This window comes from Nansenia antarctica, assembly GCF_963989245.1.
Source record: "Nansenia antarctica genome assembly, chromosome: 6".
Lineage (NCBI taxonomy): Eukaryota > Metazoa > Chordata > Actinopteri > Argentiniformes > Microstomatidae > Nansenia > Nansenia antarctica.
Genome location: NC_137676.1, coordinates 44,415,600 through 44,441,557, shown reverse-complemented (window position 1 = coordinate 44,441,557; position 25,958 = coordinate 44,415,600). Strand labels below are relative to the sequence as shown.

General features: G+C 42.7%; 1 protein-coding gene across 1 annotated transcript; it reads right to left on the bottom strand.

Annotated features, from left to right (window-relative positions):
* Positions 1-7,561: 7,561 nt before the first annotated feature.
* On the bottom strand, positions 7,562-17,421 carry LOC308160588 (large neutral amino acids transporter small subunit 1-like; the record flags this gene model as incomplete). Its single annotated transcript, XM_080534531.1, has 11 exons — positions 7,562-7,638; positions 8,141-8,315; positions 9,078-9,227; positions 9,899-9,995; positions 10,211-10,314; positions 10,599-10,722; positions 11,242-11,286; positions 13,841-13,946; positions 15,675-15,800; positions 16,024-16,560; positions 17,346-17,421. 11 exons carry the CDS (start codon positions 17,419-17,421, stop codon positions 7,562-7,564), a joined length of 1,617 nt encoding a protein of 538 aa, XP_080390657.1.
* Between the last annotated feature and the right edge of the window lie 8,537 nt (positions 17,422-25,958).

Below are 25,958 nucleotides of genomic sequence, written 5' to 3'. Positions count from 1 at the left end.
GAAGGATTTCTAAAATCCCAAAGACTGCTATTCTTCACCTATTTGCCAAGCACTTAGACTGGACAGGAGCCTGCAGCAGTTAACTCTTGTTTTTTTTTCCCATGAACTTTCCATTTTTGGTGGGATGAGCTTTAAGCTTACATCAACATATTGTATATGAAGACCAAAAAATGTCTTCTGTGTTCTGGTTTTATTTAGATTTGTTTTCCCTTAATATTCTTCCCTTTGCTCCTACTCAGTTTTACCATGGACTACCGAGGTGAGTCTAAATGCTGTAAGCATACTCAGTGTAGGGTCAATACCAGGATGGTCATACAGGACCCTAGAATAGTGTCACCTCACTAAAGGGTGGATACAGCTATTTCAGTGAAGACTGACACTCCCAAAAGAAAGCCAAGCAAAACACCAAGTCAAATATAGAAGAACATTTGTATACATCATCCTAGTCCTTCTTTTCTCACAGTGTGATTGTAAATATCACCAAGATGGAACCCCCTGCCCCCCATACCCAGATATGTGTATTTAGCTGCAGTCCCTTGCTTTTTTTTTTATTTGGTTATGTGATTTTCTGCGCAGGCGGATTCAGTGAAGAAATACACACACTAAATCTTGTGTTGTTAGGACTATGTTCACTGGTCTTGCTCCTCTCTAATGGAGAGAGAAATACAAAGACTGTAAATGCTTCAGTTCCCCCAGTAGTTTATTGGGGGCTCTTTAAGAGAGTGTCACTCTCTACACTCGGCCTCAGGATGTGACTGGACTGTAGAGGTCAAAGGTTGAAACCTCTCCTTTAGTCCCCCACCCCCCCGGACCACCACCCTTCCTTCTGCCCCACCCCCCTTCCCCCACTCCCCAACCCCAACACCACTTGTACAGGTGAATTAAACAAAAAGAGTTGCTAAATGTGAAATGTTACTAAAGATTAAAAAAAAAACATAACAGTGGGTTTTAAAGTTTTTGACTAGTTTTATTAGGTGTTTTAGAATTGTGTTGAACTCATCTTTATCATTTTTTGTGAAGAAAAAAAAATATAAGGCATTTAATTCTTAAGACATTTTGTTTTTCACTGTAGCAGAAATTTGAGTTTTCGAGGAATGGTCACGGGGTAGATATTTCATTTGTGTATAAACCTGCCAAATGTTCTTCTTTTATTTGTAAAGCCAGTGATGAGAGAACCCATTTTGTTTTGTTAAATAACATATGTTTTGCAATATGGTCATTCTATTTAATTTGGTTGACTGGTTTCACATCTATTTATGAATGATATGAAGTAACGTTTTGGCTTGTTTTCATCAGGGTGCATTATTATTATTATTATTATTATTATTATTATTATTATTATACCTAATGATCATTTGAATAATTATTATTTTTACATCACTTGTTGCTGGTGCATTGGCTTTGTGCTAGCATTTGGTTCATTTTGTGTCACAATGCTTCTTTTGTTTTCTTTTGTCTGTAATAAAATGTTTTCAGTGGAAAATTAAGTCTGTGTCTGCTTATTTTGACTTGTTCTTAGGGAGTGTTGGGGTCCTGTTCATCTGCTATGGCAAGGCTTGGGCGCAAAGTTATTTTTTTCTGAGTGGGGCAGTCCCAATGATATTTTTCATTTTATTGGACAGATACAGTGAAGACAGCAGGAAAGTAAGGAGAAGGGAGATTTGAACCCATGCCGACATGGGCCTATGTGTGCACTGTAGACCGTGGTGCTAGACCACTGGACCACCCCAGGCCAGAAGGCAAGTTCTTTTGCTAACGTAAATTATTTATACCTGTGACATGAGCACCATTTACTACTACTACTACTAATAATAATAACTTTAATTTATATAGCGCCTTTCAAAAAGCTCAAGGACGCTTTACAGGGGAATGATCGGACAGACAAAACAGAAAACGAACAAAGCAAACTGAAACAATGACTAGGGGCCAAAGGCCTTGGAGAACAGATGAGTTTTGAGGGCTAGTTTGAAGGAGTCCAGGGTGGGGGCGTTGCGGATCACTGTGGGGAGGGAGTTCCAGAGGGTAGGTGTGGCCACGCTGAAGGCTCTGTCCCCAAAGGTCCGTAGGTTGGTGCGGGGGGTGGATAGCAGGCCCATGTCTGCGGACCGCAGGTTCCGGGAAGGGGTATGCTGGGGGAGGAGGTCAGTTAGGTACTGGGTAGCGCAGGCGTGGAGGGATTTGTAGGGGAGGAGGTGGATTTTGTATGTGATGCGGGACTTGACCGGGAGCCAGTGGAGGTGAATGAGGGTGGGGGTGATGTGCTGTACTAATCTCAGATATTTAAATAATCTGTAATGTAAGGTTTATTCAGAAATATTTACTTGCAGAATATTTACTTCCACATTTTCAATTTGTCATATACTACTCTGCATTATGTGGGTTGTAGTTGAAAGCATGTCAAAAGTCCTAGGTCTCAAATAAACTAGCACATTTGACTCCAGCCATCACACTGTAGCCTACTAGGGTTTGACTTGAACTGATCATGGGTCAGTTTCCCAAAAGTGTGTCGCTTTTGTTTTTCTTGTTTGCTTGAGCACATTTCTTGAAGCAGTATTCAACTTGTCAAACAGTTATTAACGTGTTCCCCTAAAAAGTTAACACATTTGCCAAAACACCAAATTTCTTTTTCCAAAATGCACTTTAATTCTCATAAAACCAAACCACTGCATTAAAACAGTATCATCTATACAGAAAAAAATGACACACAAAATATTAACTACAGCCAGCAATATGCATTGCAACTTACACTCACTGAACACTTTATTAGGAACAATATACTAATACTGGGTAGGGCCTCCATTTGATGATTTTCAGGTGAACTTTCAAACTGTGAATCTCCTGTTCTACCACATCCCAAAGGTGTTCTATTGGATTCAGATCCGGTGACTGGGAAGGCCGCTGAAGAACTCTGAACTCATTGTCATGTTCATGAAACCAGTTTGAGACAACTTTTGCTTTGTGACATCATCATGCTGGAAGTAGCCATTAGAAGATGGGTACATTGTGGCCATGAAGGAATTGTTCATTGTTAATTGTTAATTTTATTTATAATGCGCCCCCCATCCAACTTTTACATCGGCCCGGGGCACAGCACGGGTAAAAGAACAGATAAAGACAAAGACAAGGAACACAGAAAGCAATCAGACACAGACGACTTAAACGTAAATCTCAGGCATACAATTCACAACAAATAGGGATTAGACTTAGGGAATATCATTTAGGAAGAGGTGGGTTTTTAACTTGGCTCTAAAGGAGTCCAGAGTGGGGGCAAACTTGATGGCAGAAGGGAGCGCGTTCCACAGGGTCGGTGCTATCACCGCAAAGGCACGGTCACCCTTCCTCTTGAGGTTGGTACGTGGGACCCTCAGGCTGAGTTGGGCGTCGGACCTGAGCCTGGGTCTGGGCCTTGAGGAGGTAGACTGGTCCAGGAGGTCCTTGATGTAGGGTGGGGCGAGACTGCTGAGAGCTTTAAAAACAAAGGTGCAGATTTTGAACTTCACTCTCTTCTTCACTGGGAGCCAGTGAAGGGAGATGAGGACAGGGGAGATGTGGTCCCTCATTTTGGTGCACATGCACATGGTCAGCATGCACATGGAATGCACATGGTCAGCAACAATTCTTAAATAGGCTGTGGCATTCAAGCGATGATTGTTATTAATGAGCCCAAAGTGTGCCAATAAAACATTCCCTACACCATTACACCTCCTGAAAGAATGAGAAGAGGTGTTCCTAATAAAGCGTTCAGTGAGTGTACATTTCAAAACAAAGGTGAAAAACTAAATGCCACTCCTTTGTTTAAGGTAGAACTGCGTCTCTTAGAAAGAATATGATTGCTTACTATAAATATACGGTAAATGAAATCATCTCAAATATTCAGAATCAATCAGGTAGTTAAAACAACAAAAGTTGGATAACTGTAGAACAAAACAAGTGCCAACAGAAATATTTAGAGTAATCTCTCCTGTCTGCAAGGCCACGTCACATTTCTGACCCATTTCATTTGTGATTACAGACTTATTGTTAGTTGGACTGCTGAGCTTTCCATGGAGTAGAGATTCACTATAATTGGAGAATTAGCTATTTGCCGGCAGATAAAGGCAGTGTACTGTAAGAACTGCATGACCAGAAAAACAACATTTTACCACAGCCTGGTTTACAACAACCTGATTTTCATTAATTAGATTAGGATAGACACTTATTAGTATGCCTCCACAGGCTTCTACATCCATTAAGTACCATTAAGCATACATCAAGAAACACTGCCCCAGCAAACTGTGTAGTGATTTCATAACATGTCATAATGTAGATAAGAACACAGTATTATACCAGAAATTAAATAGGTCCATGGTGAGTATTTCTTTACAGTACATATTTATCAATGTGTTTATGTCCCTATGCATGATGTACATTGTATCATTACTGAGACACTTTTGAGCCACTATACTTTACATTTGTTATACTCTAGCTCCACCTGCTGGATGTCAACAGTACCGATATGTGAGACCAGAATAACACACCCATGTCGCTATGTAAATGAATGTAACAATAAGATCTTTTAAGTACTGCATTTACATTGGTATATAGCTGATTCGTTTAAGCCCATACAACACAACAGTCTTGTAACTTCAACATACTGTACCTACACAATGATGCCATGAACTAATTCATAAATTACTTGAGATGCCCACACATGCGCAGAAAATACTCAACCAAAAGACAGTATCAATGCATATCAATAAAGAACGGGTGAAGCTGGCATGAGTAGCCTATGGTGAATATGAGTTGGTTGGCCATCCACCTTGCATCTTTAATATGAGCCTGAGAATCAGGGACTGGCTCCAAAACCACAGAGACTGACAGACAGACAGAAAAACTGAAAAACAGACAGAAAGACAGACAGGCTGCTTCCTCATTTCCTCCATTGACGGATATTAATTCTACTGTCAGGCACAGCCATCACAGTTATCACTGCCAGAGAATCAATGGTCTGTGCTGTTGATAACAGCTTAGGAAGTCAACACAGAAACAGTGGAGAAAAGGGAGCCCATGTCATAGACTAATACCCAAACACTTGATATCAGATCTGATTATCATGAGACAGAGCGAGAGATCATTATATTTTTTTTCCAAGACCCTTGTATGCCAACTTTTCTCATTTAGGTATCTTATCTTTTTGTGCAATTTCATGAGGGTTGTTATATGTGTGTGTCCAGTTTGTTGCCTGTTGCAATAGCTTGACTTTGATTCAGGTGGATGGATGGATGGACAATCTCAATTTCAACACAACACAAACACACACACACACACACACACACACACACACACACACACACACACACACACACACACACACACACACACATACCAAATCAGTCACACATCCAGCTTTTTGAACAAAAATAGTTTAATGGTACATGTACTCTACCTGCCATGGTCACTAAGTTACAATAGTTGACAGAATCATTTCAGATTCAAATAACTGGAATTACATTCCAATATGCAAATGATCAAAGCCTTTACCAACCATACATGACACTCATGACTTTGTACTGTCCACACCTGAACAACGTTGTGCATAACATTTTGGGCCACAGAATGATAGTGCCTCAAGAGTGTTTCCCTTATTCTAGCAATCAATAATATACTCGACACGACACAAATACTGGTACTGTAGTTTATTTACCGTAGTTTATTTACATTTCCCAAATCCTTACTTTGTCCATTTGTAAGCTGTATCCTCCATTTCTGTTGAGCTACTTGACAGTTTGTGCTTTCGTGACATGAGTGATTTTTTTCATCAATAATATCATCATTTGTACATGGTCGGTGGCTTGATTTGTGCTATCAAATGATCAATCCAGAGTTTCCTCTCATTTTCTTTTGTTTAATTTTTTCTTTTTTGTAATATTTTTTTGAATTTAAACTGGTTAAGTTTAGGGTGAGGGATGGCTTGGGCTTGAGTACAGAGAAAACATATCTCAGACCACCACTAAAGGTAACCTCCATAGATAAATCCAAGTTGTTCTATCTCTATAGTAACCACTCTGTTCAAAAACACAATAAACCCTCAAATGTCATTTATGTTACTTGCAACATTCAGTCTGGTCTGATATGACACATACATCAATAGCAAAATGGTCATGTTGGCAGAATATCAGGTATCAACTCTACCTCTCATGGTATTTGATGAGCTACAAACAATACAAAACATTTTATACATAAATATGGTCCCATAAAAATGGTAGGCTATCTAATGACGAGTATCAAGCAGTTGACACCAGACCTGGGTTTCAAATTGTATTATAATTTCAAATACTTTGCTGTTTGATTGGGTGTGGCTAGTGCAATGAAACCAATGGAATAGTCCCAAAAGTGAAAACTGCCCAAATATTTGAAAATGCCAAATGCTATTTCAACCCAGGTCTGTTCGACACACAATTTGTTATGTTGACTGGCTAAATGCCATACGTATACACAACTGCTGGTATCTAATACAATACATGGTATATGAACATCACAAACAATGTATACAGTGATTCTACAGAATGAAGGCATGGTTTTACAGAGTAACTGACAGGTTTGGCTTTATAATGAGGTAAACAGGGGATTGGCTATCAATATAAGGAATGGACCTGGTATACAGTCGCTATATTTAAGGCAACACATCAGAACACAACACATCAGAAAACATCACATTGCACAAATGTGCTTTACTGTAGTGCTTACTCAAATCGATTTTTGATTGATTTGGGAATTGTTGAAATGCAGAATTGTTCCAAACCACATATTTGAAATTCCTCTTTGAAGCAATGCTGTAGTACAATATACAATCAATGTAAACATCTTTACATTGCTATCATAACTGCTGCACTGCCAGAGTAGGTAGATAACAGAATGTGCTCATATGTCTCCTGAATCAATGAATGGTGTTCTAATTGATGAATGGTCTTACAGTTCAGTTAATCAAAGTGAATAGATTGTTCTTTACTCTGGACTTAAATAGACACTTCATTTTCAATTTATGGGGTCAGTTCATAAGAGCATCTTCTCATTGGCAACTCTTCTTGGCTCACTTAGCATTGCTCAAATGTCATAACATTGCTTCCATTCCTGTAAAGAATTAAGACCATATCAGGGTAAAGAAAGGTAGTTTATATATCTAAATTAATCATGTGTAGTGTAGACCATTTTGGGGGGAACATAACACTCTAGACAAAAAACATTTGTCTGTCGTTACCCTAATTTCTTCAGATTGATTAGGTCTATTAAATACACTCACTGCAAAAAGAAGAAAAATAAACTGTGTGACTCCTTTACTTTTAGCCTAATGGTAGAACTGCAAAATAGAATTACCTGCTTGGCTCAAGAGAGTGCAAAAGGAAAAGAGGATATGAAAATGTATGTAGAAATACTAACTACACATATGTACACAGAGTCATACATTCACGTAAACCCAACTTTGGTCATGGAGCTCAATCACAAAGCAACACGATATGTAAACATGTAATGTTGTTACACAGAAAACATAGACTCAGTCATCCTCAGTGGAGTCCTAATGGGATTATTCTGCGGATTCGTGCTCTTCACGCTCCTCGGGAACAGACATGAAAATCTTCTGGCAGAACAGCGTGAATATCTCTGAGGAGCGAACATATCAGTTTTGTGTTAGCCATTTCTCTTGCCTTTAATGCAGGCCAAAAGTAATGTCTTTTTAGTTTGCACCATTCAAAAGGCACATGCAAACAAACAGTATCATTCAATAATTCAACACCCTAGTTGGCATGACTGTAGTTATTCAATTGCATGGAATAAAATACATTTGAAGATGAATTGGCCTTTCATACAAAGTAGCTAAAAAGTATACAGGCAATCTAGTTCCATCCAAAGTTTTCTAAACATTTTCTATTTTTCTGAACAGAGTCAACGTTGTGAAATATATCCTTATACTTGTTGATTGCTGACTGCTGAATCACTGCTTGATTAAGTTTACCTGATACAATTCATCCTATGAAACAGTCAAAAGTGCAGACTCTAAACTAAATAAAATGCACCCCAAACACTTAAAAGATTTTAACATAGGCCTACATGTATGTACAGTATTTGATCCAGAGCTGCTAATAAAGGGTTGAGGTATGCTCACCTAGGACCTTCTTGACAATGTGGGGCTTCTTCCACTTGTACCCCAGGAGGTAAGCTGGGATGCCAGTCAGGATGATCCCACTGCCTACCAAGCACTCGAAGGGAGCTGCCCAAAAGGACACCACGATCATGAAGACACAGCCCAGCACAAATATCACAGGGACCACCAACCACACCTGCAGGGACCAAAGAGTAAAACACTGACACAAACAGTTCACACCATGGTGTCATATCTGCTCTTAAACATATTAAACATATAGCTATATATCTGTGGGGAGCATGGCGCGTTCTGGCCTGCAGAGGGAGCCATACTGTTGGTGGGAGATGGATAATGGGCTGATTACGGACAGAGAGCGAGAGAGAGAGAGAGAGAGAGAGAGAGAGAGAGAGAGAGAGAGACAGAACAAGCGAGAGAGCCAGAACGACGGCAGAGCAGCGGCAGAGCAAGCTGAGACCCGAAAGGGGAATCAGCGCCGTGTGCAGTGGCCGCAGCGGATCCCGAGCGGTGAAGCTGGTGGGCGTGACGGCAGTGACGGCCGCACGCCGTGGTTATTCGTTGTTCTTTATTATTTAAAAAGACTCGCTCAGCATGTCAGTGACGGTGCTGAGCTGTGCAGGACGCAATAAATACGTGTTCTACAACCGTTCCTCTGTGTCGACCTCCCACTGTGCCTAGAGACTCTTACAATATCATATATCATATTACACATGTATCATATTACAGTTCATTAAGCAATAAGTGGTTTAAGATCATTTGCGGAGAAGATGAAAGGATCTTTTAAACTCAACAGGTGAGTACACGTCATTCAGATTTAGCCAGGAAATGAAGGATACATGTTTTGACTGAATGGTTTGTGGTGTTTAAGGGCTCCTACTGAGAAGACAAATATCATGGTTTTAATCTGAATAGGACACAGATGAAATGGTCCTGTGTGTACCTTGATGGGCCTCCTGAGGTCAGGCTTTGTCCAGCGCAGCCACAGCATGCCAGCAATAGCCATGCCCACACAGAGCCAGGTGAAGAAGCTGAACAGGTTGATAACGGAGAAGATGTCCTTGGAGATGGCATACAGCATGGACAGGAAACACTGATAGTAGAGGAGAAAGAGGAGAAAGCAAATGAGGAAACATGATAAACAAAGATGAAGAGGTGGGAGAAGTGCTGTTCAGTTACTATTACTACTATACTACTATTTAACATACTGGATGTGACATGTGATGAATCTCAGGCATAACCAGTGCTTCATTGGGGGAAATTGTGTTGAGGGAGACTGGGCATATCATTTCTGCATGTAGTCTTTAGTTCTGCAATGATGTGCTTTCAAATGTGGCTGCGTGACTATGAATGGCATTTCATCAATGGAGGTTGTAGGAGCCAAAATTAGGATTTTTGAGTTTTCATTTACTTTTATGCATTGTATCATTCATGTTAGTGTGCACTAGTTGTCTGGTGAGCTTTGGCCCCCTCTGTAGGCTGGAGGACCTACTTAAGCCAGAGGTGGAATCATCTAGGTGTGGCTGTAATGGGAGCACAGCACACAGTCTTTCGACCACATAAAAACCTTTTATTTAAGCTTTAAGCTTAAGTTTTCTACATTTTCTGTAACATCTTGAGACTGGAATAAACCTTCTATTTACTTTGCAACTATTCCTTTGGATATTAGATTTATTTTTGGTTTTTGTGCGTCATTCCCCATGCGGCTTCCACAGTAGCTATGGTACCTGAACTCTTGAAATTAGCCACTACAGAGGTACTCACAGTGAAGATGAGGGAGGGCACTGGGGTGAAGAGGTCGGTGTGAACCAATCCCAACGCAGCAGGGAGCTGACCCTCTCGAGCCCCAGCGTAAAACAACCTGGAAGGCAATCGAGTCCAGATTGAACATGTATGCAATCTCCAGTTTTTGATTAAAGTACCAAAGGACAAGGACACTGCATTGCACCCCCCCCCCCCCCCCCCCACACACACACACACACATGCACGCACGCACGCACACACACACACACACACACACACACACACACACACACAGACAGACACACATTATCTGCGTCTTTACCAGATACTGACCGTGCAGAGGTGAACAGGCTTCCATTGACAGCTCCGAAACAGGACAGGCCCACAAAGACAGGAATGAGCCAGGACATCACGCCAAGATGGTACTCCCCAAAGATCTGAAAAGGTACAGTCCAGTCTCAAATCAAGGAGCTTACCAATCATTCTGCTAGTGTAATGCCCTGTGCCCTTTTTGTATTAGTTTTTTTTATCAGAGATGATAAGGCTGACTAAATAATAAGACCACAGGAGCCAATTCAAATATAATGCTTTGTTATAGCTTTTCTTTTAACCATAATCATAATTCAATCATAATCATCATAGTCTCCACTGAAAGTGCTTTTTAATCTGTGTCTGGGAAACTGCCCCTAAAGGTCTTCAGGCCGTATGAAACCATCCTTACCACAGCGACTGCTTGGGTCTCGACCATAACCTGTGGGGAGATGGTCGTGAAGTAGGCCATGTTGGTCAGGACGTACACCACTGTCACGATGGGCATGGAGATTATGATGGACAGGGGCAGGTTCCTGGAAACAACCAATCACAGGCAATTTGAGTGAGGATAGGGAGGAGTCCAGAACTGTGTCATCAATCCAATTTGAGTGGTTGATTATGATACAAACATGTTATATGCTGGTACATACAGTAAGTCCATAATATCTTATCATTAGAGACCTATTGTGTTAGGGTTAGTGCATGCTTCATCATTGTATTTCTGCATTACTACATTGTGCACTTCTTACCGTTAGCTGTCACCATGGTTAAGTGTAGACTAGTAACAGATGTGTGAGCTAGCCCGGCTGCCAAATATACAGTATGTAGGCCTACTGTAAAAACAATTATTTTAAAAAAGATGGTGGGACGCCTAGGTGGCGGAGCACATTAAAGCTCATGCCACATAATTGCAGGGAGTAGGACGATAATTACATCACTTAATACAAAATATTGGAACCATACTACATATAAATGCACAAGCAGAATCATTCACATAGCTTAATACAATTATTATACAATCCTCAACACAACCTTCGTAACATATAAGTCACCTCTCAGGATCGATCATCTCCTCTGTCACATAATTCAGGTAATTCCTAGGAGAGGAAACACACCATGATATTAGTTCAGTGACAAGATATGAACAACATACTGAATATATTGTAAGATACAAACTATTCTATGATCGACTATGAACATATTTAACATTGTAGCTGAAGGGTCGGGGAAGAGTGGTCATAGATCAACTTAAGAGTTTGGTGTCTCGACAGACTCAGTTTTTCTGTGAGTGTGAAGTCATAAGCAGGTTTCCAGCATGAATTAGAGAAGTGCTTTACTCCTTAATGTTATCTCATGGAGAGTTTGTGGTCCGCAGGGTAAGATAAGACGGGTAGAAGAAGTGGCTCATTATTTGGTCAAGGTCTCACATTTGCATGTGACTTCATATTCTGCAAGAAATTGATCTAAGCATCTCACTATTGGTTTGAAACCCAAAACCTGTTACAGTGTTCTAATATGATGACGTAGAACCGGATATAACTGTGAATGCACAGGAGAATTACACTTTGAGAAATGGCTGATATGGAACTTTCTCCCAGGCCTGTCTTGTCTGCTGCTTTTGTGCCTATTTTGTCTGTCTGTCTTGTCAATAAAAAACATTGACTTGTGTTCAGTAACAGACCAGGAAAGAGAGAGATGGGGGGGTGGGGCAAGGGGGGACATGTAGGGGTGTGGTCAGGCACAGCTACCCCTGGTTACAAGTGTATGCTGTGCCCTCACCCAACCCATATTCTGTGAGGAGGTGTTTTATACTCAGGGATGGTAACCTAGCAAGACCTTTGTGTAAGACCAAGACCAAGACCTTTGTGGGGGGACTGTAGACTTGGCCACAGAGGATGACACAGACCTGTCAGAGGGGTTGGAAGTCATCCAAGGAACCATAAAGGACAGTAATGGCCAAGTAGACCATGCCATGAAGTGACCTAAGCTAAACAACACTGCATCCATTCTGAATTTGATCCCAGAATCATTTGACATCTACTGTGGCACACTGAGAGATATGTTCATGTGGGGAATGCGTATATTATGGCTGATGCTGTTTGTCTATCTGTTCTGTGTGCTCCACAGGATGTCGAGAATGAAAAATAGGCTACAGAGTTACCAAACAAAGCCAAGCTTCTGACATTGGCACCTGTGAAGGCCGAAGGTCAAGCCCCAAAGCAGTGGATTTGATCCCAAGGCCAGTTAGACTAAGGAGCGATGGCTGGGGGGGAGCCCCCTGGACATGGGCAATAGGGAACCTGACCTCCTTCCATGACACTGTCGCTATCCAGAAGGGGGGACCCCCGCAGCCATTGAAAGTAAATAAAAGCCTAGAATATAGGAGGGCTTTAGTGATTTTGACTTTGGTGTACTATTGCTCTGTTTGACATATTTTGCTTTAACAATATAGTAAACTTTTGATAACAGAACACAGGATGTACCGTATGTGAGTGTGAAGTCATAGGCAGGTGTCCAGCATGAATTAGAGAAGTGTTTTACTCCATATTGTTATCTTGTGGGACCGAGAGTGTTTGTAGTCTCCATAAGACAGAGAAAAGAAGTGGCTCATTATTAAGTCACATCTGCATGTGACTTCATACTCTGCAAGAAATTGATGTAAACAGCTCACTATTGATTGGAAACCCAAAACCTGTTACAGTGTTCTAATATGATTTGTTTCTTGGGACACTTTCAGCCGTTCCAATCACATAAGACAATACCAATCAGTGCAACTAAACCTGCTGTAGAACCAGGTATAACTGTGAATGTCCAGGAGAATTATACTTTGAGAAATGGCTGATCCAGAACTTTCTCCCAGGCACCTGTCTTGTCTGCTGCTTGTGTGCCTATTTTGTCTGTCTTGTCAATAAAAACATCATCTTGTACTCCACCATCATCTGATGCTTCATGATTGATCACTTCGTCATAGCATACACATTGAGAATCTACACCACTCTCATCAGGCCGTGTCTGGAATACAGCTCAGTGCTCTTGGTGGGCTGCTCTAAAAAACAACAGGCTGAGCTAGAGCGAGTCCAGACAGTGCCTGCAGAATCATCAGAAGGAGAGCTGGTGAGATTTCACAACCCCTACCATCACTCCAGACCAGGAGGGAGGAGGCTGCAGTGAAGCTGGTCAGGAACATGCATGACGAGCAACACCCTCTGCACGACCTGCTACCTCCAACACGAGGCAGCTGCACTGCCAGGACACTAAGGAACCAGCACAAGCTGGCTGAACCAAAGGCCAAGACCAGGAGGCTGAAAAACTCAACCCTTCATACTGCAGTTAGGCTGTACAATGACAGTATCTAGACCCACAAAAAACACAGCATGGCTACCATGACTGCTACCTGCCCTTGCTTTGCCGCCTTGAAATATTTTTAACCTTAAAATTGTTGTGTACGCTGCTAATATTTTTTGTCATCTATGAATTATCTCTTGTCATGTAAGTTCTGCAGTTTTTCAGTGGGGCCTTGGCTCCACTGCCTGCATGAATTAATAAAAATAAAATAAAAATAAAATAAAATAAAAATCAAAGAATAAATCCCAATAATATATATACATATGCTTTACTACAATACAGTGCATGGGGTTTCAAAGGTCTTACCAGCCACCAAATGCGAACAGTCCACTGTATAGAGCTAAAACAATGTTGTCAACTCCCATTTTGCTGCCTTCAAACGCCAGTTCTGGTGTCAGATATGGCACGTCACCTGTTGAGACAGAGAGTAGTCCACTGAGCTTTGAACGGAATCGCTGACATATTGTGTATATACTCACTTAACAATAAGGCTACTACTATACTGGGCTATAATATAGTAGTATAGTATAGTATAGTGTAGTATAGGATATTATTTCTATACTATACTACACTATATTATACTATTTACTATAGTCACTATAGTATACAGTAGCCCGGTGTCTGTGTATTCATGCACATATTTATGGTGAGGAAATAAGTATGTATCTCCCACGGACACAAACGTACACATTATTTCAATATGTCATCATATAAAATCCTAATTGAGGAGATACAGTCCGTTGTGTCTGTTCTTTTCAATGAACAATTGAACACTTTAATGAAACATTCGTTGCTGGCTGTTCTATGCCATGTCTGACTGAGATGATACATGCAACATTTTAGAAAAGCACTGAAAAGGGGACTGGACAGTTTTGACACCAACCACACACTCTCAAACACCTGGCCACTTCGAGTAAACAGTCTACCATTGATGTGCTAGGGAACATAATCAGGTTTTGGAGTTGACATTTCACAATAATGGAGAGAGGGAGGCATTTTGATAATAACAAACCTCTGTTCCCTCAATTATCCATTCAGCTGAATATCTCCAGTCTGAAAGCCTTCCAACATCAATAAGGGAGAATGCCAGCAGGACGGGCTGTTTATGAATAAAATCATGCTGTTCTACTCCACTATCTTGTCACTATCTTTTTCTACCTATTCTTTTGAGATGTAAATGATGGTTCATCCAGTAACTATATCCCCCCACCCTCCTTCCAACTCGCCAGCTTCACAATCTATAGAGCACAGCACGGTCCCTTGCCGCCTAGTTTCCATGGCAACCCTTGGGAGCAGCACAATAGTGGTTGGCATGGCCTTGTGGCGTGAACAGATGTAGTATGGAGCAAAAGTTGGCCACATATTCTTCCCTTAGCGTTGTATCTTGAATGGAGGGCTTGTTATCTTATCAATAAAGCAATTTTGGCTGTATAAATGCATGGATTTATGTGGTGCACACTGTGGATACTTTAACATTAATACAACCAACGTATAAAACATATTTTATGTCCGTGAAGATGATGAACTATAGATGAAATAATTGTGTTAGATATAATCATCAACCAAACATTGATGAGATGTTCAGAAAAGGTTCAAGTGAATTTACGGAGCCATTTGAAGAAAAAATACGAAACTACATTTTAAAAAGTAAATATGTTAATTCCCTTGAGAGTGATACAGTTTTGGTATAGGACTGTATAGAGAATCTATGAGTCTCAGCAAGAATGAAGCTAGATGCCTAGTCAGTAGTACACTAGGGGTCATGATTCTAAAAAGCCATAAACACCAGCAAGAAGATGCTATCTACGGTAGCATCCAACAGAATTGGCTACAAAGGATGGTAAAAAGCAGAGAGTAGCTTTAAGCACTTGTATGAGCTCATCACTCAAGCCCACTACATAGTTGTGCTACGCAGCCAAATCAGGAGTGAAATCATACAGTTCTATCTATGTCACTGTGCTGTATGTAAATTCATAAACAGAAATTGCCATCCATGGATCAGAAATAGGAGATCAGGTTTTTATGACCTAAAAATATATATTTAGGGGGGACTGTATCTGTGGCATAAACATATAATAGAACAACATCTATATAAAATGTTTTTGTTAAAAGTTAATCTATGTATGGTCTGTGGTCTCACCTGTAGAGATTTGGATGAATCCAAAGATGATGATGATGCCCAGGGCCACCAGCTTGGAGACAGTAAACAGGTCCTGGACCTTGGTAGCAGCTTTGACACTGATGCAATTGACAAACGTCAGGGAGGCTATGGGAGAGGAGAAACATGGGTGTCACAGAGTATTATTATCGTCCCTGATGATGGATAAATGAATACGCTTTGAAAGTATTCTTGGTGGTTTTTGGGTGATTTTTTTACATTTTTAGACACAGAATAGACTGTTCATTTCAATAGACAAAACGATTTTATCCATTCTATCGCTACATGCCACTGACACATAGTCCTGCCCAAACCCATCCCCTATACTCACTGAGACAGCAGCAGGCAAGGAGCTTGGCTGCACTGTCAGGCACAATGCATTCTGGATAAAGTGGCTTCAGCAGGTAGGTGGCAAACACTAGTGACACGACATACTGAGAGGACGGCCGTATGATCAGCATCTCCACCCACAGCTTCAGGAAGGCCGCCAGCTCCCCGTACACCTCCAGGATGTACGTGTAATCTCCCCCTGACTTGGTAATGGTAGTGCCCAGCTCCGCATAGCACAGGGCGCCCATGGTAGATATCACCCCGCACACAGCCCACACCACCAGGGAGAGGCCTGCCGAGCCCGCCTCTTTGACCACGCCTGTGGGTGTTATGAAGATGCCCGAGCCAATGATAGTGCCAATGATCATGCCCACACCATTGAAGAGGGTGATGCTGCGCTTGAGCTCAATCTTCGCAGGCTTGGCCGGGGAGCCATCGACGGCAGTGGGGTCAGTGGGGGTGGCAACCGTCAGTGGGGTGGTCACGGATGGGGGTTTGTCCGGTGTCTGGCTGCCATCCTCATCTGGGACTGCCTCAGCTGTGAGAGGAAGGTGGGGCGGGTGGTTAATGTGAGATTCAGAGGGATGGTTGTTTAGTCAATGAGAGTCTAGTTCCATTTTAGGATAGATTATAGATTTGAGTAGGATATGGACTAAATGTCTCTACTGTCTGTCATAACTACACTGAATTGATGTGGATCACATACAATTGACTCTCTATTTACTGTACATTAGTCTTCCGTAGTCATACCTCCATATGACGTTCTGGAGGTCTGGAGAATTTTGGATTAGCCAAACTGACTTTTCATTGGATGTTACATTCCAAGAAATGTGCGTTATATTATGCATATTCCCTGGCCTGTTAGATGTGTCTCAGACAAGTGTATTGTTTGATTGTGTGTGTGTGTGTGTGTGTGTGTGTGTGTGTGCGCGCACCTGCATGTGCCTGTGTGTGTGTGTGCACCTGCATGTGCATGTCTGTGCAGTGAACATCCATAATGTGTATGCATGTGTGTGTGTGTGTGTGTGTGTGTGTGTGTGTGTGTGTGTGTGTGTGTGTGTGTGTGTGTGCGTGTGTCTGTGTGTGTGTGTGTGTGTGTGTGTGTTTAGTGTTTTCTGTAACACTAAACCACACCTGCCACAACCTTGTCTACAGGCCTGCAGTAAGTCACATTTTCTTAAAAAGACTATTTTGACCATAACACTTCTCTATGGAATAACCAGATAGAAGTGCATGGCCGATACATCCTCACTGATCATGCAGTAGTCGACATGTGGTGTCTCCATGCTGAGTGTGATATGGTGGAGCTGTGTATGTACCTACCCTCCATCTTCTCCTGGCTCACTGCCTTGTTAACACTCTCCCGACTGCTCCGGGATTTCAGCTCCGGCTCCGCCATCCTGTCCGTCCTCTTAGTCCCTCCTTTTCCTTCCTTCGTCTCTTTTTGCTCTCTTCCTCCTTGGTTTTCCCACACAAAACCTTTCCCTGTCCCCCCCACACACACATACACACACACTGACTGCCTTCTCACACCCTATCTCTATCTCTCTCACACACACACTCTCACTCTCCCTCTATCACTCTCTCTTTCTCTCTCTCTCTCACACAAGCCCCCCCCCCCTCTCTCTCACAAGCTCCCTCTTCTTCACTCTCTCCCTCCTTCCCCCTCTGTCCTCCTCTTCGTCTCTCTGGTGAACAGGGTAGAAAGCAGACCTTGTGTGGTGCCTGGATATGGAGATGCTGCTGCTGAGCCGACGCCCACCCACTCTCATAGAATGATGGGATAGCTCAGCGGGGGTAGAAATAGGTCACTGCCAGCTTTTGGATGAGCCAGTCCACCACGTGACACTGTCATATTTTTGTGCCGTATAAGGGTCGACAATATGTGTGTGCTTTGGTGTGCACATAACACACTGAGGGATGCAAAAGCACAGGTACTCCCCCTAATGGACATCATGGGAAGTGCCGCTCTCTTTGTTCTTGTTCCCATGTTGAAAGGTAACACAATGGAAGACAAATTTAGTAGGTTTTTCTGAGTATTCCAATAGAAGATTGGTATTACACCAGCCAATATGAAATATTGATGACTTTTTAAAGTAATTAAGCCGTTATCACATGTTTGTAGGGAATTGTATCAAATGGTTGACAATTTATGAGTCTTTATTTTCTAAATCGTATCATAAGTTATTTGTAGAAGTAACATTGAAAATTAAGCCTCTTTCTATATATTTAGACCTGACATTTACTGTCAGGTCTAAATACCTAATTATGATAATTAATGTAGCCAATAGGATTTGTAAATGTCCAACTCCTTGCAGTATTTAAATTAATTGACAGTCTCCCTTCTTCCTCCTCTATCAATCTACATTAGTGGCTTCACTATTTACATTTACCATTTACATTATCCGTTGTCCACATCTTTTAAATAAAACAATTACCATCAGAACAAAGAGCCCTGACCTAATGAATGGGCCTATATATCTTTTGAGTGCCAAAAATATTAAATACTCTATCCAACAGTCAGCAGCATGGTTTGATGGTGAGGGATTACGGTGTGCATCTGAATTATCTCCACTAGATGGCACTCCAAAACATATGCCAATGTCTATCTATCGTATCAATGTCTATCGTGTTTGCGCCACTACAAGCAATCATGTGCTAGATCCCACGAAATGTTTAGCTTTTCGTCTTTGGTAAGTCACAAACCATTTCAAAATGTGGTAAAAAAAAAAAAAAAATGCATTCTGAGAATGAGCCCCGTTCTGTTCATGCGCTAGTATTACTTGCATACCTATCGCACTGACAAAGGCGACTTATGAGTACCAAGCTCAATTCTGACGAACATCTTAGCTTTTATATGGGCACGCACAAGTCGTATATCTGCACTACGCAGTGCACTTTCTGCCATGTGTCCGGGGACTTTCCCCTAGGCGGATTCGAGAAACAGCATTCTCCGTTAGTAGCCTAGTGTACAAGCCTTCTGAATGCCCGGATGTATACGACGGGGGGAGTGTATATTAAGGGTAGGGAAGTAATAATGATTTCATTCACGGTGTGACACAAAAAACATTTGGGTGGGCCACGTAACTTTCCGAAAATACTATTATACTATTATTATAAGACTTTCTATTTAACCCGATTTTGAACCACCTGACCTTCTAAATAATAGGATTTCTTCGCAAAACCACGGCAAAAATGTTAAGGGTGATTATGGGAAAATTTAAAGAAACAGCGTCAATTTCTTAAGATGGTTGCGGTCGATGCATAATGGTATGGTAGTGTGTAAGCATTTTCTTTCGGTGTCATCCAAAATATTTTAAATGGGCACAGAACTGCAGCAACTGCATAATGTTGCTGTGCTCAGTCCGTTCCCAATGGGTTACCTATATTGATTATTATATATTGATGAATACCTATTGATTCTTGTTAAGGCATACAATTCATTTATATTCATATTATCTTCATTGATGATTAAGTGAATATGATTGATGATTACATATAATACTGATTCCAATTAGACATCAACTTAGAGGTAAATTTGCTTCTCTTTATTCCATCCTATTCTACCACAGGGCCGTCCAGGCCCTGAACACAGCAAAGACCTAAGTTCTGGGCCCTGGACAGTCTGGACGGATTGTATGGCAGCTGCTGGACTGAAAAAATCAGGTGTAGTGCTGAGGCACAAACATGTACATTTCAAGCCTGCAAACTGTGACACTTTAAATAACGTGAAACAATACTATTGTGCAATATGACAACCCTAGTCGTCTATCTGTACAGTATAGTACAGTGGATTGTGTACATAGCCTTTATTTATGTAAACCAGCTCATTCCCTTCTTGTGATTTTTTTTTTAAAGTTTTTTTTTTTTTTCCTTTCCTAACACCAGGGGAGCCACCCCTCCTAAATTTCGTTGTTTGGTACCTGTGAGCAATGACAATAAAGTCCATTCATTCATTCATTCCTGCCCTTATGCCCTAGCATTGGCGCGGCTATATGACGTCATCAGTGGTCAACAAAGCTCAGATCCACATTGATGATTAAGTGAATATGATTGATGATTATAATACTGATTCCAATTAGACATCAACTTAGAGGTAAATTTGCTTCTCTTTATTCCATCCTATTCCTGCCCTTATGCCCTAGTATTGGCGCGGCTATATGACGTCATCAGTGGTCAACAAAGCTCAGATCCACAGGCTATCCACATCATAGCAGGAGATTTCAATCATGTCGACCTGAAGGCAGTACTAACCAAGTTCTATCAGCATGTGAAATGTGCAACAAGAGGAGAAAAAACACTGGACAAGGTATACACCAACATCAAACGTGCTTACAAGGCTAGTCCGCTAGCTCATCTAGGCATGTCTGACCATGTGTCAATCCTCCTGATCCCTGCATACACTACCATGGGGAAAAGTGCTCCCATCACCACTAAGACTGTCAGAACCTGGCCAGAAGGGTCCGCTTCACTGCAGATCTGCCTAAATGACACCCCATGGCAGGAATATGAGCATGAGGACCTGGAACAGTACACGTCGTCGGTTCTGAACCACATAGTGAACTGCACCAACTCAGTCACCGTGGACAAACGGGTCCGGGTCTACCCCAACACGAAGCCATGGATGACTGGGAAGGTCCAAAAACTGATCAACGAGAGGGACAACGCCTTCTTCGCAGGGAAGAGCACACCGCTGTACAGCACCACCAGGGCTAACCTAAAGCGCGGAATCAAAGCGGCCAAGGCAGACCACAGAGAGAAGATTGAGGAATGCCTCCTGAGCAACGACTCCAGGCGGATGTGGCAGGGGGTTCAGCAGATGACAAACTTCAGAGCCAACAGGCTCACAGCCGCAGAGGACGACCCCCTGCTGGCGGGAAAGCTGAACACCTTCTACGCCCGGTTCGACGAGGGACGAACGGAGGTAACCACAACACAAACACCACTCTCTCCAGCTCTCAGCAGCCTCACCCTCACAGAGCATGAAGTGAGACGCGTACTGAAGGCGGTGGACCCCAGGAAAGCCTCGGGGCCGGATGGCGTCCTGGGACGGGTGCTGAGGGACTGCGCCGACCAGCTGGCCGGGGTTTTCACCAACATCTTCAACCAGTCCCTGTCCCAGGCCACCATCCCACCCTGCCTGAAAACCTCAACTATCATCCCAGTCCCGAAGAAAAGCACGGTGAGCTGCCTAAACGACTACCGCCCGGTGGCACTCACACCAAACATCATGAAGTGCTTCGAGAAACTAGTCCGGGCCCACATACTCACACGCCTCCCGCCCAACCTGGATCCATACCAGTTCGCCTACAGAGCCCACAGGTCCACAGAGGACGCCATCGCGACGACTCTCCACGCCACTCTATCCCACCTGGAGAGGGGAAACAGCTACTTCAGCTCCGCCTTCAACACCATCCTTCCAGACAGGCTAGTGACCAAACTACTAGACCTGGGTCTACCACACTCTATATGTGCGTGGATCAAGGACTTCCTGACCGACCGCCCCCAGAGGGTGCGGGTGGGCCCCCACACCTCCACAGCCCTCAGACTCAGCACTGGGTCCCCCCAGGGCTGCGTGCTAAGCCCCATCCTCTACAACCTCTACACCTACGACTTCACCCCCGTCCACCCCAGCAACTCCATCGTCAAGTTTGCAGACGACACCACCGTGGTGGGATGCATCTCGGGGGGGGACGAAGCGGCGTACAGGGATGAGGTAGAGCAACTGAGCAAGCTGTGCAAGGTTAACAACCTGCTGCTGAACAAGTCAAAGACCCAGGAAATCATCGTAGACTTCAGGAGGAAAAAGTCCGAGATCCAGCCCCTGCTCATCGACGGAGAGAGCGTGGAGAGAGTCTCGACCCTCCGATTCCTGGGGATGCACATGCGGGATGACCTGACCTGGAAGGACAACACAAAAGACACCATCAAGAGGGCACAACAGCGGCTATACACCCTGAGAGTCCTCAGGAAGGAACACAGCAAGCAGGAGATACTGGTGACCTTCTACCGCGGCGCAGTGGAGAGCATCCTCACCTACGGCATCTGCAACTGGTTCTCCAGCTGCACAACAGCGGAGATAAATGCGCTACAGAGAGTCGTGAGAACAGCACAGAAGATCACCGGCGCCCCCCTCCCCTCTCTGGAAGAGCTGTACAACACACGCTGTCTCAGGAAGGCCTCCAAGATCTCCAGGGACCCGACCCACCCTGGGTACGAACACTTTACCAGGCTGCCCTCGAAAAGGCGGTTCAGGACCCTGGCCGCAAGGACAAACAGACTGAAGAACAGCTTCTACCACAGGGCCGTCCAGGCCCTGAACACAGCAAAGACCTAAGTTCTGGGCCCTGGACAGTCTGGACGGATTGATGGCAGCTGCTGGACTGAAAAAAAAAAAAAACAGGTGTAGTGCTGAGGCACAAACATGTACATTTCAAGCCTGCAAACTGCGACACTTTAAATAAATGTGGAATAATACTATTGTGCAATATGACAACCCTAGTCGTCTGTCTGTACAGTATAGTGGATAGTGTACATAGCCTTTATTTATGTAAACCAGCTCCTTCCCTTCTTGTGATTTTTTTTCTAAAAGTGTTTTTTTCCCCCTTTCCTAACACCAGGGGAGCCACCCCTCCTAAATTTCGTTGTTTGGTACCTGTACTGTAGCAATGACAATAAAGTCCATTCATTCATCATTCATTCATTCTTTGTCTCCTCCATCTCCATTCCATAGTCATCTCTCTTTTCCCTCTTCTCATTCTCCTCATCCATCTTCTGTTTCTCTAAATCTTCATCTCCTATCCTCCTTTCTCAATTGGTTTGACCCCGCTACCTCTTGTTACCTCTGTCTCTGCACCCTGTTCTTTTTAACTCTCCTTTTCCTTCACTTCTTCTATCTCCCCTTTCTACCTCTCTCAGTCTCATCCCTTGCATCCCTGCAATCCTCATCTCTTTCAGATTTCTCTCATTCAGCTCATTCCTCTCATTCTTTCTTCCCAATGCATCACATTTGTCTTTCTCTTTCCCTTGTCCTTCTACCTGGATGCATTACTGTGTATTTTTATTACTGTGTTTTTATTCTCTCCTTCATCCCCATTGTCATTGTTTGTGTCTTTTCCTCCTCCATGTCTTTCTCTCACTCCTTCCACTCCGTTTTTTTGGCTCTTTTCACCCAACTCTTGCATGACTTCTTTCACTATCTTTCTATTTTTCCACACTGTCACTTCCTCTTTCGCCCCTTTTTTCACCACCCAATAGTTCTGTTCCTTTTCTCATCCTCTGTCTCTAACTTCTCCATCCATCTGTTTCTTTTTGTCTTGGTCTGTCTTTCTCATTTTGTCCCTCTTCTCTCAATCTCTGCTTCTTCACCTGCACCTCCACTTGCCTCCTCTCCTCCTCCATTAGATTGTCTTCTTGTCTTTCTTCTCTCCTCTTCTGCTGTTCTCTGTAAGTCACAAACCATTTCAAAATGTGGTAAAAAAAAAAATGCATTCTGAGAATGAGCCCCGTTCTGTTCATGCGCTAGTATTACTTGCATACCTATCGCACTGACAAAGGCGACTTATGAGTACCAAGCTCAATTCTGACGAACATCTTAGCTTTTATATGGGCACGCACAAGTCGTATATCTGCACTACGCAGTGCACTTTCTGCCATGTGTCCGGGGACTTTCCCCTAGGCGGATTCGAGAAACAGCGTTCTCCGTTAGTAGCCTAGTGTACAAGCCTTCTGAATGCCCGGATGTATACGACGGGGGAAGTGTATATTAAGGGTAGGGAAGTAATAATGATTTCAGTCACGGTGTGACACAAAAAACATTTGTGTGGGCCACGTAACTTTCCGAAAATACTATTATACTATTATTATAAGACTTTCTATTTAACCCGATTTTGAACCACCTGACCTTCTAAATAATAGGATTTCTTCGCAAAACCACGGCAAAAATGTTAAGGGTGATTATGGGAAAATTTAAAGAAACAGCGTCAATTTCTTAAGATGGTTGCGGTCGTTGCATAATGGTATGGTAGTGTGTAAGCATTTTCTTTCGGTGTCATCCAAAATATTTTAAATGGGCACAGAACTGCAGCAACTGCATAATGTTGCTGTGCTCAGTCCGTTCCCAATGGGTTACCTATATTGATTATTATATATTGATGAATATATTCAAGCCTGCAAACTGCGACACTTTAAATGAATGTGCAATAACACTATGTGCAATATGACAACCTTAGTCGTCTTATCTGTACAGTATAGTATAGTGGATAGTGTACATAGCCTTTATTTATGTAAACCAGCTCCTTTCCCTTCTTTTTTTTCTTCTTTTTTTTTCTTCTTTCCTAGCACCAGGGGAGCCACCCCTCCCAAATGTCGTTGTTTGGTACCTGTACTATAGCAATGACATTCATTCATTCATTCATACCTATTGATTCTTGTTAAGGCATACAATTCATTTATATTCATATTATCTTCATTGATGATTAAGTGAATATGATTGATGATTACATATAATACTGATTCCAATTAGACATCAACTTAGAGGTAAATTTGCTTCTCTTTATTCCATCCTATTCCTGCCCTTCTTTGTCTCCTCCATCTCCATTCCATAGTCATCTCTCTTTTCCCTCTTCTCATTCTCCTCATCCATCTTCTGTTTCTCTAAATCTTCATCTCCTATCCTCCTTTCTCAATTGGTTTGACCCCGCTACCTCTTGTTACCTCTGTCTCTGCATCCTGCTCTTTCTTACTCTCCTTTTCCTTCACTTCTTCTATCTCCCCTTTCTACCTCTCTCAGTCTCATCCTTTGCATCCCTGCAATCCTCATCCTTTCAGATTTCTCTCATTCAGCTCATTCCCTCTCATTCTTTCTTCCCAATGCATCACATTTGTGATGACCTGACCTGGAAGGACAACACAGCAGCCACCATCAAGAAGGCACAACAGCGGCTCTACTTCCTGAGAGTCCTCAGGAAGGAACACAACAAGCAGGAGATACTGGTGACCTTCTACCGCGGCGCAGTGGAGAGCATCCTCACCTACTGCATCTGCAACTGGTTCTCCAGCTGCACAGCCGCAGAGAGGAATGCGCTACAGAGAGTCGTGAGAACAGCCCAGAAGATCACCGGCGCCCCCCTCCCCTTTCTGGAAGAGTTGTACAACACACGCTGCCTCAGGAAGGCCTCCAAGATCTCCAGAGACCCAACCCACCCTGGGTACGAACACTTTGCCCGGCTGCCCTCGAAAAGGCGGTACAGGACCATGGCCGCAAGGACAAACAGACTGAAGCTCAGCTTCTACCCCAGGGCCATCCAGGCCCTGAACACAGCATAGAACTAGGTTCTGGGCCCTGGACAGTCTGGACGGATTGATGGCAGCTGCTGGATTGAAAAAATCAGGTGTAGTGCTGAGGCACAAATGTGTACATTTCAAGCCTGCAAACTGCGACACTTTAAATGAATGTGCAATAACACTATGTGCAATATGACAACCCTAGTCGTTTTATCTGTACAGTACAGTATAGTATAGTGGATAGTGTACGGTACATAGCCTTTATTTATGTAAACCAGCTCCTTTCCCTTCTTTTTTTTTTTTTTTTTTTTTTTTTTCTTTCCTAGCACCAGGGGAGCCACCTCCCAAATGTCGTTGTTTGGTACCTGTACTATAGCAATGACAATAAAGACAATAAAGACCATTCATTCATTCATTCATTCATTCATTCATTCATTCATTCATTCATTCATTCATTCATTCATTCATTCATTCATTCATTCATACTTCTCCATCCATCTGTTTCTTTTTGTCTTGGTCTGTCTTTCTCATTTTGTCCCTCTTCTCTCAATCTCTGCTCCTTCACCTGTGTAGCCGTACAGGATATACTAGGACCCTTGAGTACACAACAAGAGGAGGCGATATACAGTATATTGCAACCATAAGTTTATT